Genomic DNA, 13,781 nt, shown 5'->3' with positions numbered 1-13,781 from the left:
GTGTGTAGGAGGGACGACGTTTGAGGACTGCGGAGCTGCACGGTGACGCCTAGCGGCCGGGCGGAAACATGACAGTTGCTGAGCCCTGTGAGCCACATGTATTATCTTCCCCTTTATCATTATTAAATCTTCAGTCTCAGGAGCCAAACAGAAGGATGCGCTGCCTGTTCTAGAGGCAGGTTAGAGCCAGGCACAGTGCCCCAGTACACGGCCAGTGATGGTGCCCTCACAGCACACTAGTGGGCAAATAGATAAGAAATTACTAATATTACATTGCAGAACCCCTCATTCTTTGTTGCTTGGCACCAATGTGGGCCGTCTCTCCGGCAGCCACATGGAGAATGAATGGCACGTGTGCAGCCACCGCTTCATTCTGACAGGTCATTCCATAGCCCTGTTCTGGGGATTGTCCCAGTGGTCGGACCCCCACAATCAGAAAATGAGCACCCATCCTATGGAGAGCAGATACATTTTTTAAAGGGATTGTCCAGTCTCAGAATAAAACCCTGTGGTCACTATCGTGTCACTGCAGACTGCCAAATCATGTGACGCGCCCCCTGGGGCCGTGGGGTACTCGGTAGCCAGGCTGGTCCTTTTTGGGGTAGTCACGGTGGCAGTGACACAGTCTGTGGCCCCAGGCGGTCAAATAAAGAAAAGGGAAAGTCAATTTTGGGGATAATATTCGTGACGTCACCAGTGGTATGGGGCTATATGGGGTCGCCGCTGCGGTGCAGGTCCACTGGGGCTGATGGAGACGCAACAGAGTTGGTTCAGATCTCCACAGGCAGAGCTAAGCTCCAGGGCAGTAAATGATGAATTGTGGAGGTAGATGTTGTCGGCAGGGACAGTGTCGTGCAGGGCTGAGGGCACAGATAATGACCAGACAACAAATTAGTGGCGGTTTCCTCTACCTTTACTTGCGGTTTGTCAGAGCAGACGGGGGCACTGGTACTAGCTGGTAGTAGAGGTCTGGGCGGCCTAGAAGCAATCTGGGGATCCACCTCGCCAGGTGGAGTTGTAGGCCTTCCTTCTGCGCTATCTTCTTTGGCCCTGCTGCCTAAAGCTATGCTCTGGCCCTCATTCCTGAGCAAAACGTCTATTCCTCACCCATATGACAGGCAGCTAGAGCCTTCTTCAGGTGTCGCTCCTTCGTGGCGGTGCTGGGCCCTAGGATGCTGCTGAGCCGCCGGGCGTCTGGTGGGGCCAGGAGACCTGCAGTCTCCTGCCCTCCGGATTTAACTGCCGAGCCTTCAGTGCCCGCACAGCCACTGACTCCTTGCGCTTTTTCTTCTGGGGCGAGCTTGATCACATCTCCCTTCCCCAGGCTCTTCCTCGTCGCTCTCCTGTCTCTAACTTTCTTCAACTCACTTTTCTAACCCCGCCTCCAGGTTCCAATTTAAAGGGGAGGCGCTCCCTTTTCTGGTCTGGAGCCAGGAAAGTGTTGGATGCTGATCAGGGGACCCCTCCTTGCTTCTATGCATGGCATCACCCTCTGTGAGGGAGGCAATGCCAATGTGGCAACCGGACTCCTGGGATGCCACACATGAGTGTGCAATGCGCACACTTTGTCAATTCCACTGCATTACAGGGGCGGGCGGTCACATGACCACATGTATGGGATTTGCACACTTGCGGTCATGGCCACCTCAACTCCTGCACTTCTCTCAATTCTCTTCTATTGGGAGAAGCAGATGAAAATAGTCTGCACGTGACTGTAGGTATGCAAATCACATACATATGGTCATGTGACCACCCACCCGCGCAGGGAATGTCAGTGTGCACATCACACTCTTTCACAATTCTGAAATTACATATGGTGACTACAGATTTGGGGTTTTAGGCTAGACAACCACTTTAATGTTGGGAATAACTCTTTAACTGAGGCTGACAGTTTGGTGCTATGTTGGAGAGCCCCCTGCTGTCAGTAATATCACTGCTCGTATAGCCACTGTATTACAGCTGCTGCAACTGACCATGATTTATGCCTAGCAATGTTATGGTATGTGCACACGTTAAGTATTTGCTGCAGACATTTCTACATCAAAAACGTGTCTCTTGGCAGGAAAACGTTGAATAATAAACAGTTGTTTTTTTTTCTCTTTTATCAGAATGGGTGAAAAACGCTGAAAGAATTGACATGCTGCAGATTAGAAACGGCAAGGAAATAATAAGCAACGTGTGCATGAGTCTTTAGAAATCTCATTTACTTCGCTAGGACAGTAAAATGCTGCTTTTTACATGGCATAAACGCGGCGTGTAAACATACCCTTAGTGTGAATTTACACAAACTGCTGCTTTTACATGATTTGGTACAAATGATGGGCAAAAGTAAGTATCTTTGCCTTCAGTTAATATTACAGAAAAAAAAATATTTGTGACATGTAACCTCACTCTTAGGCCTCATTTACTTGTCTGCGTTTCACGTGAGCTCCACCCCCAAAGAAGGTCTGTTACCGAAACGTGCGTTGGGGAAGCAGGGGACACACCAGGGTTTATGGGTGAGGTACTTTACTCTTACAGTTCGTCTGTTTTTGCCATGTATGCTACTGCTGTTGTCCTATACCACTCCTCTGCATTTGGATATGCATGATGCAAGTACTGATTCAGGATTGATTTAGCAATACTCCTTCTATACACACACTAGTGTTATACATATTTCTTCTTACATCAGTATCACTTTGATTGTATTATCCGAATGAGGCATTGACTATAGATTGTTGTTTCACAGCATGTAGAGATATCTCATATCCTTTTCTCATATATAGTCATACCTCCCAACTTTTGAAGAACAGAAAGAGGGACAAATAATGCATAGCGCGCCATAGCAAATTTTGGCCATGCCCCTGGCCACACCCCAATCCATGCCCATTTACCATTTCTTTCTCCCGTTGCAGGAGGAGTTGTCAGAGGGGCGCTGGTAGTGAGAGAAATTCAGCAGACGCCCGGGACTGCAGGGTGTAGACCTAAATCCAGGACTGTTCGCTGTATCCAGGACAGTTGGGACTAGAGATTAACAGATGGATTCCGGGGACCCCAGTCCAGCGCCCAGGTCAGTGCTACCTGGCTGCTGGACGGGATGCTGCGAATCTCTTATCTTCCAGGGCAGCGTGACGTCATCTGTGTGTCCTGCTCATCTCCAGTTGTGACCTGTGGATTATTTTTTGTTCCTTCATTCACAGTTGGAGCCGCCAGAACTTTCTCATCTTTATGTAGCTTCACTATACGACATCCGGCTTTTTTGTGTCTGTAAGGTCGTGTTCACAAATTGCAGAAATACTGTGTTCTTTGTTTTGAGCAGATGTCTGCACCAAACTTCACAATAACCCCCTTATTTCATGTGTTTCTGGTGCAGATGTGAAGCCGCTTTTAAGGTGCTTTTTATAGTACCGAAAAGCTTTGATTTTGCGCTTAATGAAGTATCTGCATTTTTTTTAAAAACATCCAGCACCTTTTTGGACAAATGATCCCAGGAAATCCAAGGTTTCTTAAAAACCCTTTTATTTCTTCATATTAAAAACAGGTAACAAGAAGGTCAGGCAGTTTGGATACACTCATGATTGCAAAAAAGACATAGAAACCAACATGTTTCGACCCAAACAGGTCTTAATCATGGAGTCGACCTGAGATCATTTGTCCAAAAAGGCCCTGGATGCTTATTATTTTGTTCATATCGACTTTCATCTAGTGGATCCGTGCAGCCCGGAGGACGCGGTAACCAGAGGAGGAGGTGAGCTGACAATCTCATCATATATGCAGTTTTTCTAGGCGCCACATAGAAGCGTCTGAAGACGCTGCTGAACTCTGCCATAGTGATGAGCGAGCGTGTATTGTTAACCCTTTCGGCAAGCACGCTCGACATTTATGTTAGTGCCGCCACGGCTGCATGTGTCACGGCATCCTGCATGTGTCACAGCTGTCTAACAGCCGCGACACATGCAGCTGCGGAAGCTCAAACATAGATACCGAGCACTCTGCAAATACTCTGTGAACACCCTAGAGTGCTTGCTGAAAGGGTTAACAATACATGCTCGCTCATCACTCCTCTGCAGTTTTGGAGCATTTCTCTCTATAGGCTTCTTCTGAAAAAAAACGCTGCTGCATTTTTAAGTGCAGAATCAAAGCTTTTCTGTACTATTAAAAAGAGTTAAAAACTCTGCTTCATATCTTCCCCAAAATCACATCAAACAAGCGGGAAAACGTATAAAAGAAACGCAGCAAACACACAATAATCAGAGAAGAATAATAAAGAAAAAATATCAATCACGCCATTTTTTTACGCCATTTACCGATCCTCGTAAATAATCTGATCGCTGTATTCTGCGGGTCGTTACGATTACAGGGACACCGAATATGTCTGTGTTATTTGCTGATTTGTGATGTTCATTATTTTTTCTAAAGCGCATTAAAAATGACAATATTTTTTTCATTCTTAAATGTTTTTCTTTATTATTTTTTAGCAATTTTATAGGCTGAAAAAAAATCTCTTATTCTCCCTGTAAAATAAAATTACATATATAGTACCCAGCAGTGTATTTAGATCTATACAATAAGCCTATAGTCAAAGCCTACAGTACTGGTCAAGTAGACAGAATTCTAGCTTTGCCATTAGAGCTGGTGGCTCAGCAGGATAAGTGTATGTGTGTTAGTAATGTTTTAAGGGTTGTGGGTTCAAGACCAGGGACTCTCAGAAAACAAAATAGATTTTTGTAATTGTTCACAAATTTACTACTTTTATTTATAGGATCAAAAAAGTCATTTTCTTCAGCTCAGTATAAAGGTGCCATAAAAATACATTGTTATACACAATGTATTTCTATGGAGATGTATACTCTGCTGCTGGATTCATTGACTGCATTGTAGAGTCAAGGTAAGTAAATCCTCCTATGTTTACCAGTGAGTGCAGTAGCTCAGCGGTTAGAGCTGCAGCCTCTAGACACTGAGTTCCCAGTTTGAGTCCTGGCAGATGCCATCACAGGAGAAAGAAGAGGCGAGTGTAATATAGTTTAATTTATTCACTTACCAGTGAGTGGCCCCACCCCTGAGGATGTGGCGCTACGGAGCGACATCAGGTGAGTATGAATAGAAGCGCTGAGCCGTGACGGGACGGTTGGGAGCTATGATATAGTGTATATGCATTGTGACTTTTTCACCATATAGCTCTATCATTGTTAGAACCCTTGTACCCATGCTATGTCCCCCCATTTTTTTTTTGCGCCTACCTCACTAACCTTGATTAACTTACTTGCAAAAATTTTCCTTATGTGCCAGTGCTAAGTAGCATGGCCTTTTTTAATGTTTTTTTGTAAATTGTCTATTGAATAAAAATAATCTTTTTAAATAGTATCTGGAGATATATTGACTCATTTTGCTTTTTGTAGGATATATATCATGTCGAGTCTTCTTCGCTAATCATGACATTTATGGTCCTGAAATCCCTTATGTCCACAGATTGAACAAGTAGCCATTATAATCTATGGGTATGCTCACAGACCTTCTATCTGCAAAAAAAGAAAAGAAAATAATGGAAATATGGCAATTCTAGTGAATGGATTTGTGAAAAAAACATATAGCATCCTGATGCCATCCATGGTTTATCCGAGTGCTATGTGTCTTTTACTGTTTAATGAGTAGGAGAAGCTTGGGGAAAAAAAGTTTATTTTTTTTAATTTTTTTGCACACTTTACCTAATGCCACTTTAAGGCTATGTGCCCACGATGCAGAAATGCTCCGGATTTTTCCTGAGCGTTTCTGCATCTCCCCTGGCAGAAAAAACGCATGCGGATTGTACATGCGGATTGTACATGCGTTTTTCCTGCCAGGGACATGCGGGTGTGAAGCGTTCTTCACATGCATTTCCGCATGCAGGTTGACAAGTGCTTTCCAAGCGATTTTAGCATCACTTGGAAAGTGCTTGTCAACTTGGTCTCACTATACAAATCCATGCAAACGGCGTGGATTTATATAGTGTGACCCGAGAGAATGTAAAAAAATAAATCTATACTTGCCTTCCAATGGCCCCCGCAGTCTTGCTTCACTCCGTCCTGGCAGCCGGCAGCTCGCGGTACACTGAAGGACCTGCCGACATCAGCATCGCGTGACCCGTCACATGACTATGACGTCAGCGCAGGTCCTTCAGTCCACCGCGATCTGCTGGCATGGGAGGACGAGCGCAGCGGGGGCCGTCAGAAGGTAAATATAACATTTATTTTTTATTTTATTCTTTTTTTCACAGGTTCTATGGTACCCGGGTCCGGAGGAGAGTCTCCTGTCCTCCACACCCGGGTACCATCCGCACATTGGAACGCATGGAATGTGCATCTACATATACAGTGATGAGTAATCCATGCGTTGCAATGCAAGTCAATGGCGGCGAAAACGCAGCACTTCCGCAAAATAATTGGTAGTGCTGCGTTTTTTTCCGCAATGATAATCCGCAGGGGAAATTTCGGCAGCATGTGCACAGCACATGCGGATTATCATTGGGGAACATGGCAGGCCTTCTACTAAGCGTTTTTTAAGCGTTTCTGCTGCGGAAATGCTTAAAAACGCATCGTGGGCACACAGCCTTATGGTCAAAAAATGGATGAAAAGTGAAACCATCATTTTGATGATAAAAGGCCCATTTTTTTTATTGTACACCCAAAAAAATAAAACATGTCTGAATGAGGCCTAAGACGTTATTTTGCAACTCATTCAACCAACAGCTTGACCTAAAATTGAACGTCACAACAAAAAAATGTTGCCGCAAAGTAATGTTAAGTTTCGGCCACGTGCAGACATTGAGTCTTTTACCTCAGTATTTGTAAGCCAAAATCAGGAGTGGAACAATCAGAGGAAAAGTATAATAGAAATACATGCACGCACCTCATGCAGGAGCTGTGCACTTCAGAGCAGTGTTTTGACCATTTAGTGGGGGGAGGTCTTAGGAATTGGACCGCCACCTATCAAAAACACTAAGCTGTGCCTGTAATATATTAAAACTTTTATAAAATGCTAGTTAGACTTTAAGCTGACCTGATCACTGGACTGCACAGCTATATCTCCATGCCTGCCAGCTTCAGAGCTACTGCTCTCCTCTGACGTTGCTGCTATATGAGGTATCTTTGCCTCTGCATTGGAAAGCACACAGATTGGACTTGGGACAGAAGAATGCTGCTGTTTATCCAGCAGGAGCGAACCTGTCCCCAGAAAGCCAAGAGGCATATATGATGGGAATATCCCTTAAAGGCCGGTACTACATAGCTACTTTGTCTAAGACACATGTCGCGCTACCAAAGGTAGCTAGGTGTCAAAGCTATTTGGCAGTGCAATACAAGTGAATGGAGTCGCATTGTGACCCTCGAGGGTACTGCAAAAAGGAAGTCGCAAAAAATCAGACACGGTTGGACTTTTTGGGATTTGCTTGTTGCAAACACAGTACCCTTGGGGTCACCGTGTAGCCCCAGACTATTGGGTTGTCTTATGAGGCTATTTCTTCAAGCATGTAGAGTAGGGACCTCTTCTCTGTAATACCCATATGCCAAAAGAGTGTATATGCACAGGAACTGGGATTTCTGGAACAACTCATTTTACATGCAAAGATGAGGTCACCAACAAATGAAATATTTATGACTGTTTATTGTGTAATTGTGTTTGTAGTACCCTAGGTGGCAATATAAGACCACCATATTGATAAAGACCATTCTCTCCTGACTAAGCTGTTAAGTTCAATCAGTAATTCTGCTTCTTTTTTACCATGAATTCACAAAAAAACACAAATTTTTAACATTTGATTGGAATTTTGAATAAAAGTTTTCAAATTAACTGTGAATTATCAGCAATTCCCCAACGTATGGTGTATGTTCACTTAATGCAGTTGTGCAGCATTTTTTTCTGCTGTATTTTCCCGAACTTGAGGTAACAACGCCCCAATTAAAGATTACAGCGAAAACGTGGTGGTTTTTCTGTGATTTCAGAAAATTGCTGCAAAAAAGTTCAGCGCTATCGCATCATGTGAATATGCAGTTTTTTCACATTCCAAAGTTATTAAAGGGTTGTTCTTATTTACAGATGGATGACTTATTCGTAGTGAAGTAAAGCGCCATGGAATAAATGGCGCTATAACAATAAATAATAATAATAATAGTGAAGGCGAAATAAGTAGTATGTGGCAGCGAGGCTGAAACTCGGATTTCTGCTGTAGGTCTGCACATGGTTTATCCCCATTGTCATTCCTTGGGTGTTATTCTTGGACTTTCTGTGGAGATTTTATCAGTTGTGTATACAGTGCTGATTGGAAGTGTGTGAACCCTTCAGAATTTTCTCCATTTGTACACAATCTGTCTGACTGTGGATTGGTGCAGAAAAACCTCGGCACTCAAAGGCGTAAAGTGAATAAAATTTTAATAGCAGTCCACAGTAAAAGCAAAAAATGTTTCGGTCAACATAACCTTCATCAGTGTACCAATTCATGGGGTTGGTATCAGAAGAGGGAAGAAGGAACACAATACCTCTGCAGCATCATTTCTGGGAGCCTGGATATGTTGGTCCTGCAACCAGGACTCGGTGTCCACCGCTAGTATGGTATAGTGGGGGGCTGTGAGCCTCGGGTTATGAGGATGGCAGCTAGGACTTGCCATGATAGTAGAAGCTGTGGGTCAGGGTCCGTCTGGGTCACAGTATACACTCGGTGTCCACCGCTAGTGTATAGTGTAGTGATTATTCAGTCCTCTCCATACCCATGGGAGTGGAGAGGAGTGAATATTCATACTCTCTAATAGCGGGCATACAGGATCGCTGAGCAGCTGCAAGTGCCACGGCCGCTGCTGACAGTGTGCACTATTAAAGAAAATGAATATTCACTCCTCTCCACTCCCATGGGCGTGAAGAGGAGTGAATATTCATTCTCTTAAGTATTGGGCACACAGGATCGCCAAGACGCAACAGCTGACTACCGCTACTGCCTGTGCCCTGCTCCTCCGCCGCTCCTGTTAGAACCCTCCTGTTAGTTTTTTCTATCTTGTGTTTTGCGGTCACGTGACCATTTGCCTATATATTCCAGCTCCGCCCTTCTGGCCTTGCTGGATTTCAATGCTGTTTGACTGTCTCTCTAGCCAGGTGCTTCGGTGCCTATCTCTGTCTAGTTCGCTTGGTCCTCTGGGACCTCTAGTATTTTTTGTCAGTTTGTCTTTTGTGTTCTACAACAATTTCTGTTTAGGAGGTGTCCCATTTTTGTCCCAGTCCTTAGTTCTTTTAGGGACCCCTCCCTTATATCTATAGGTCTTCGTTCAGACTAGCCGAGGATGAAGGCGGGTCTGTTCACTAGGAACAGGCAGCCCGCTACATCGTAGGGATTAAGCTTAGTCTTACTGTAGGGACAGCTTTCCCCTATCTTTCCTTAGTTCTTGTTGCAGATCTTAACAGAAAAGTCCAGCCCAAAAAAAAAAACTAAAAGGAAAGAAATTCGGGGATCAGTATGGTTTCCGTCCAGGAGTTGGCTCAACGCCTGCAGGGATTGTCTCTGGAGGTGGCCGAGCTTCAGCAACACGTGAGTAGCTGTCCTGGAGCGCATTTTGTGGAACTCAAGGTAGGACTGCCTGATTTTTTTTATGGTAAAGAGCAAGATTTTTTTTCCTCTACAAATGCTTGTTATATTTTCGTTTGAGACCAAGATCCTCTGGGAATGAATCACAGCGCATTGGTTTTATTATGTCACTTTTGCGCCAAGAACCACAGGGTTGGGCCTTTTCTCTCCAGCCTAATGATCCGTGTTTAAGTTCTGTTGAAGAATTTTTTTCTGCTATGGGGCTATTATATGACGATCCTGATCGAATCTCATCTGCTGAATCAGAACTTAGACGTTTGAATCAGGGGTCAGATGATGTTGAAAATTATTGCACACACTTCAGGAGATGGGCCTCAGAAGTTAAATGGAGTGATTCTGCGCTGAAATGTTTATTTCTTGCTAGTCTGAGTGAAAGGGTTAAGGATTTGCTAATTGCATTCCCTGCACCTGAGACTCTGCAGGAAGCTATGCAGTTAGCTGTTCGTGCAGACAGGAGACTGAGGTCCAGGGTTAATGATGTAAAAACTCCTGTAACTTCAGGTCCTTGTTCCCAGAAAATCTGCTTTGACAGCGGAGAACCAATGGAGGTTGGGGCGATGTCACTTCGCTCTCAGGAAAGAGATCGGAGACTCGCCGAGGGTTTATGTCTTTATTGTGGTAAAGCTGATCATTTGATTAAGCATTGTGAGCGTCGTTTAAGTAAAGAAAAAAAAAAAGTCAGTTATGCCCATATAGCTTGTTTACGCTCTGCAGGAGTATTTCTTTCTGGGAGTACTACTCTGCAGAGAGATTTGATTGAATTTCAGGTATTTGTGGATTGTGGTTCAACACATAATGTGATTGATAAAGGTTTTTTGGAAAACCTTAAATTGAAATCCAAACCTTTGTCATCACCTATTTCTGTGGTTGCAATTGATAACACTCCCTTGAATTGTATTACTCACAAGACTGCTGCATTTCCCCTCACTATCAATGGAGTTCACCAAGAAATTTTGGACTTGGTTGTTTTGGATAATTTACCCTCTCCAGTTGTTCTAGGATTGCCTTGGTTAAAACTGCACAATCCTTTATTGGACTGGTCTACTAATGTGATTAAGTCTTGGAGTCCGAAGTGCTATGATAAATGTTGTAATGGTCGCATTGCAGCTGTGGAAAAAGTGGAATTACCTGTACCTATTCAAGATTTTTGGAGGTTTTTTTCAGAGGAGGAGTCGCAAGTTTTTCCTCCTCATAGGGATTATGATTGCGCCATTGAGTTTGTTCCGAGTGCTACTCTTCCCAAAAGTCGCTTGTTTAATCTGACTATCCCTGAAAGAAAGGCCTTGGAGGAGTACATAGAGACTAGCCTGGCTGCTGGTCACATTAGACCTTCTAAGTCTCCTGTGGCAGATGGATTCTTCTTTGTTAAAAAAAAAAAGGACGGCGGTTTACGTCCATGTCTGGATTTTCGTGAAATTAATAAGATTACCGTACGCAATTCCTACCCATTACCATTAACCCTCCGTCACATACAATATCGGTTCTAACGAGTTCACATACAATGTGACTGTCAGGCGCAGGCTAGAAAAATACCTATAATATCTAATGTTTGCAATTTCAGTTCTCTAAAAGTGATCAGTGACCTTCATAGGAATGTAATAAAAGAGACTACACATAATCAGGTGCAAAAAAAAAACCATTTACTTAACATAAAACTAATAACTCTGAAATACAAACATTTCAAAACTCCCGCCAAATAGTCCCCAGTTCGACTCTGTCAAAAAACTCTACAAAGAAAATTTATGGAAACAAACTTAATTTTAAGGTACCTTAAGTACTATTAAACACATATTCAATCAGAATTAGATCCTGAAGTTTCCCCAGAAAAATTACACTTGCAGAGCAAAGAGCAAGAATTACACATCATTTTTGCATGTGTCAGGCAGATTGCATTATGACATTTGTGACATTCATAATTAGAAAGCCTTCTGATTCCGCTTTCCGTGGTGCAGGTGGTGCATCTCCTTCTTTTGGGAGGTGGTGCAGGTGGTGAATTTTCACTATCATCTTCTGGGCGGAATCTTTTGAGCTGAACTTGAAGGCGAGAGGGGATACCGATTGTTTTCATACTTCTCCTGCGTAGCTCTCCAAGCACTAGTTCATGGGCCAATTTTTTCAGCTAGAATCGTCTACGGAGTGGTTCAAGCTTGTTTTCAAGGTAAATGACTTGTGAATTTATACCACCCAAATTCAACATAGCAAAAAATATGACCATTGGCCAGCGTTTGGTGTTTCTGCTGACGTTGAAAGTTGAGCACATCTGATCAGCTGTATCAACACCCCCTTTGGTTGCATTATAAAATGTAATTATCTCTGGGGTTTTTTGTGCCTCAGTCCCAGGATTGATGGCATCATCATCATGAAGTGTTGATAGAAGAAGTACAATTTTTTTTGCTTGTGGTACATAGGAAACCAAAAGCTTTCCATTATGGAATTCAAACATACTGCTGTACTGTTGTCTCCCTTTCATACTTACAAACTGTGTAGGCAATTATTTTTTATTTTTTCTTACAGTTCCGACATATGAAAGCTTCTGCATTTTCAGATAATCAATCAGATCACAATTTGAAAACCAATTGTCAGCTGTTATATTGCGACTCGATCCAAATAAGGGCTCAGCCAGTCTTTTTACAACATCACTGGGTTTGTTGCTGACACAGTAAGGACCTTCTGGTTGTTTTCCTGCATAAACTTCCAGGTTGTAAGTGTAGGTCTTACTGGCATCAACAAGGGCATACATTTTTATTCCATATTTGTTAGGCTTTGATGGAATATATTGACGAAATGCACATTTACCACGAAAACCAGGGAGCATTTCGTCAATAGTGAGATTCTCCCCAGGGCAATAACTTTTTTTACAGTTTTCAACAAATTTTTGGAATATATCACGAATTGGAGCAAGTCGGTCATGTGTTTTACGTTCGGTTCGGGTAGTTCTGTCGTCAAACCGAAGGCAACGAATTAGAAGCTTGAATCTGTTTATGGACATAACAAGGCCAAATTTTTCAACTCCATCCCCATCTTTACTCCAAAGTTCCTCCAAACTTTGTCTATTTGCCCTATAAGCTCCTGCAAGGTATAATAATCCAAAAAAAGCACACAGTTCTATTTCATCTGTGGCCTTGATGGTTCTGTTGCAGATGAACTTGTCCTTTATAATGTCTATATATTGGTTGGTATATGTGACAATAGAGTCCAGAATGTCATCTGTGAATAAACTATTCCAGCATTCAACTGCAGTTTTTGCATTACTTGCAGTTCCTATAACTGAAGGAAGGTGAGTAATAATGTTTTGAGGTTCCCTACGTTTTTTCTGGAGTGGCTTCTTGTTCCATTGTTTTTTTTTATCTTTTCCCATATAATAAGATTCTACATCTTCATCCTCATCACTGTCACCATCTTGCTCTGTTTCAGAATCCACTTCACATACTTCCACCTCATCATGAGAATCAATCTCACTTTCCTCTCCTAAATCCTCATTCAGTGTGGGGTCTGCATCATCTAACAGCATGTTTGTTACTTCCTCAACATCAAGGTTTTTTGATAAATTGTACATTTTCCTCTCCATTTCAGCAGATAATCTGAAGCAAGAGAAGGAATATGTGTTAGGGAACTACTGTATATGCCTGAGCAGCACACTTTCTTTTTTAATCTGCCTTATTTCTATGAAATATCCTCACACTTTGTGCTATACATTCATAAAACAAGCTAAATAAACAATTGTGATGAATAAAAACATAAAATACCAACCTTATTGAGTGTGACGTGTTCACATACAATGAGCCTGAGAGATTAGCGCAGTTATATCTGTCCTCCTGAAGCTCTGCAATCCAACTGTGGTATGAGGTTTCACAGAGCTGCTAGAGACAGGAGACTACCTGGAGGGAGGGGATTTCCTCACAATCTGGTGAGGAAGGAGAAATGAAAGTAAAAGAGATGTGCCTGTCAGGCCTATTGTATGTGACGGAAGGTTAATTCCTGACTTGTTTAACCAGTTAGTGGGAGCCAAGTGGTTCTCCAAAATTGATCTCCTGGGGGCATACAATTTGTTACGTGAAGGAGGGTGATGAATGGAAAGCTGCTTTTAACACTCCGGTAGGTCATTTTGGGAATCTGGTGATGCCTTTTGGTCTTACCAATGCTCCTGCATTTTTTCAGAACCTTATTAATGACATCCTAAGACCTCTGATTGGTAAGA

At 42.9% G+C, this 13,781-nt stretch overlaps 1 protein-coding gene across 1 annotated transcript; it reads right to left on the bottom strand.

Annotated features, from left to right (window-relative positions):
* Positions 1 to 5,483: 5,483 nt before the first annotated feature.
* Positions 5,484 to 13,431, bottom strand: LOC141258568 (uncharacterized). Its single transcript, XM_073673543.1, has 4 exons — positions 13,334 to 13,431; positions 12,611 to 13,164; positions 7,015 to 7,178; positions 5,484 to 5,498 (listed from the first exon to the last, which is right to left on the bottom strand). Exons 2-4 carry the CDS (start codon positions 13,149 to 13,151, stop codon positions 5,484 to 5,486), a joined length of 720 nt encoding a protein of 239 aa, XP_073529644.1. The 5' UTR covers positions 13,152 to 13,164; positions 13,334 to 13,431.
* Positions 13,432 to 13,781: the final 350 nt, after the last annotated feature.

The sequence above is a fragment of the Phyllobates terribilis genome, unplaced genomic scaffold (assembly GCF_046119375.1).
Source record: "Phyllobates terribilis strain yellow unplaced genomic scaffold, ASM4611937v1 Scaffold_3__8_contigs__length_932513732, whole genome shotgun sequence".
Taxonomy (NCBI): domain Eukaryota; kingdom Metazoa; phylum Chordata; class Amphibia; order Anura; family Dendrobatidae; genus Phyllobates; species Phyllobates terribilis.
The sequence above is the reverse complement of the archived record's forward strand: the minus strand, read 5'-3'. Positions and strand labels throughout refer to the sequence as shown.

Excerpts from the sequence above, each read along its gene's own strand:
- LOC141258568 (XM_073673543.1), bottom strand. The coding sequence starts at position 13,151 with ATGGAGAGGAAAATGTACAATTTATCAAAAAACCTTGATGTTGAGGAA. Across the intron at positions 7,179-12,610 it reads AAGTTTGGAGGAACTTTGGA|GTTCGCTCCTGCTGGATAAA; the intron begins GTAAAGATGGGG and ends TTCTGGGGACAG.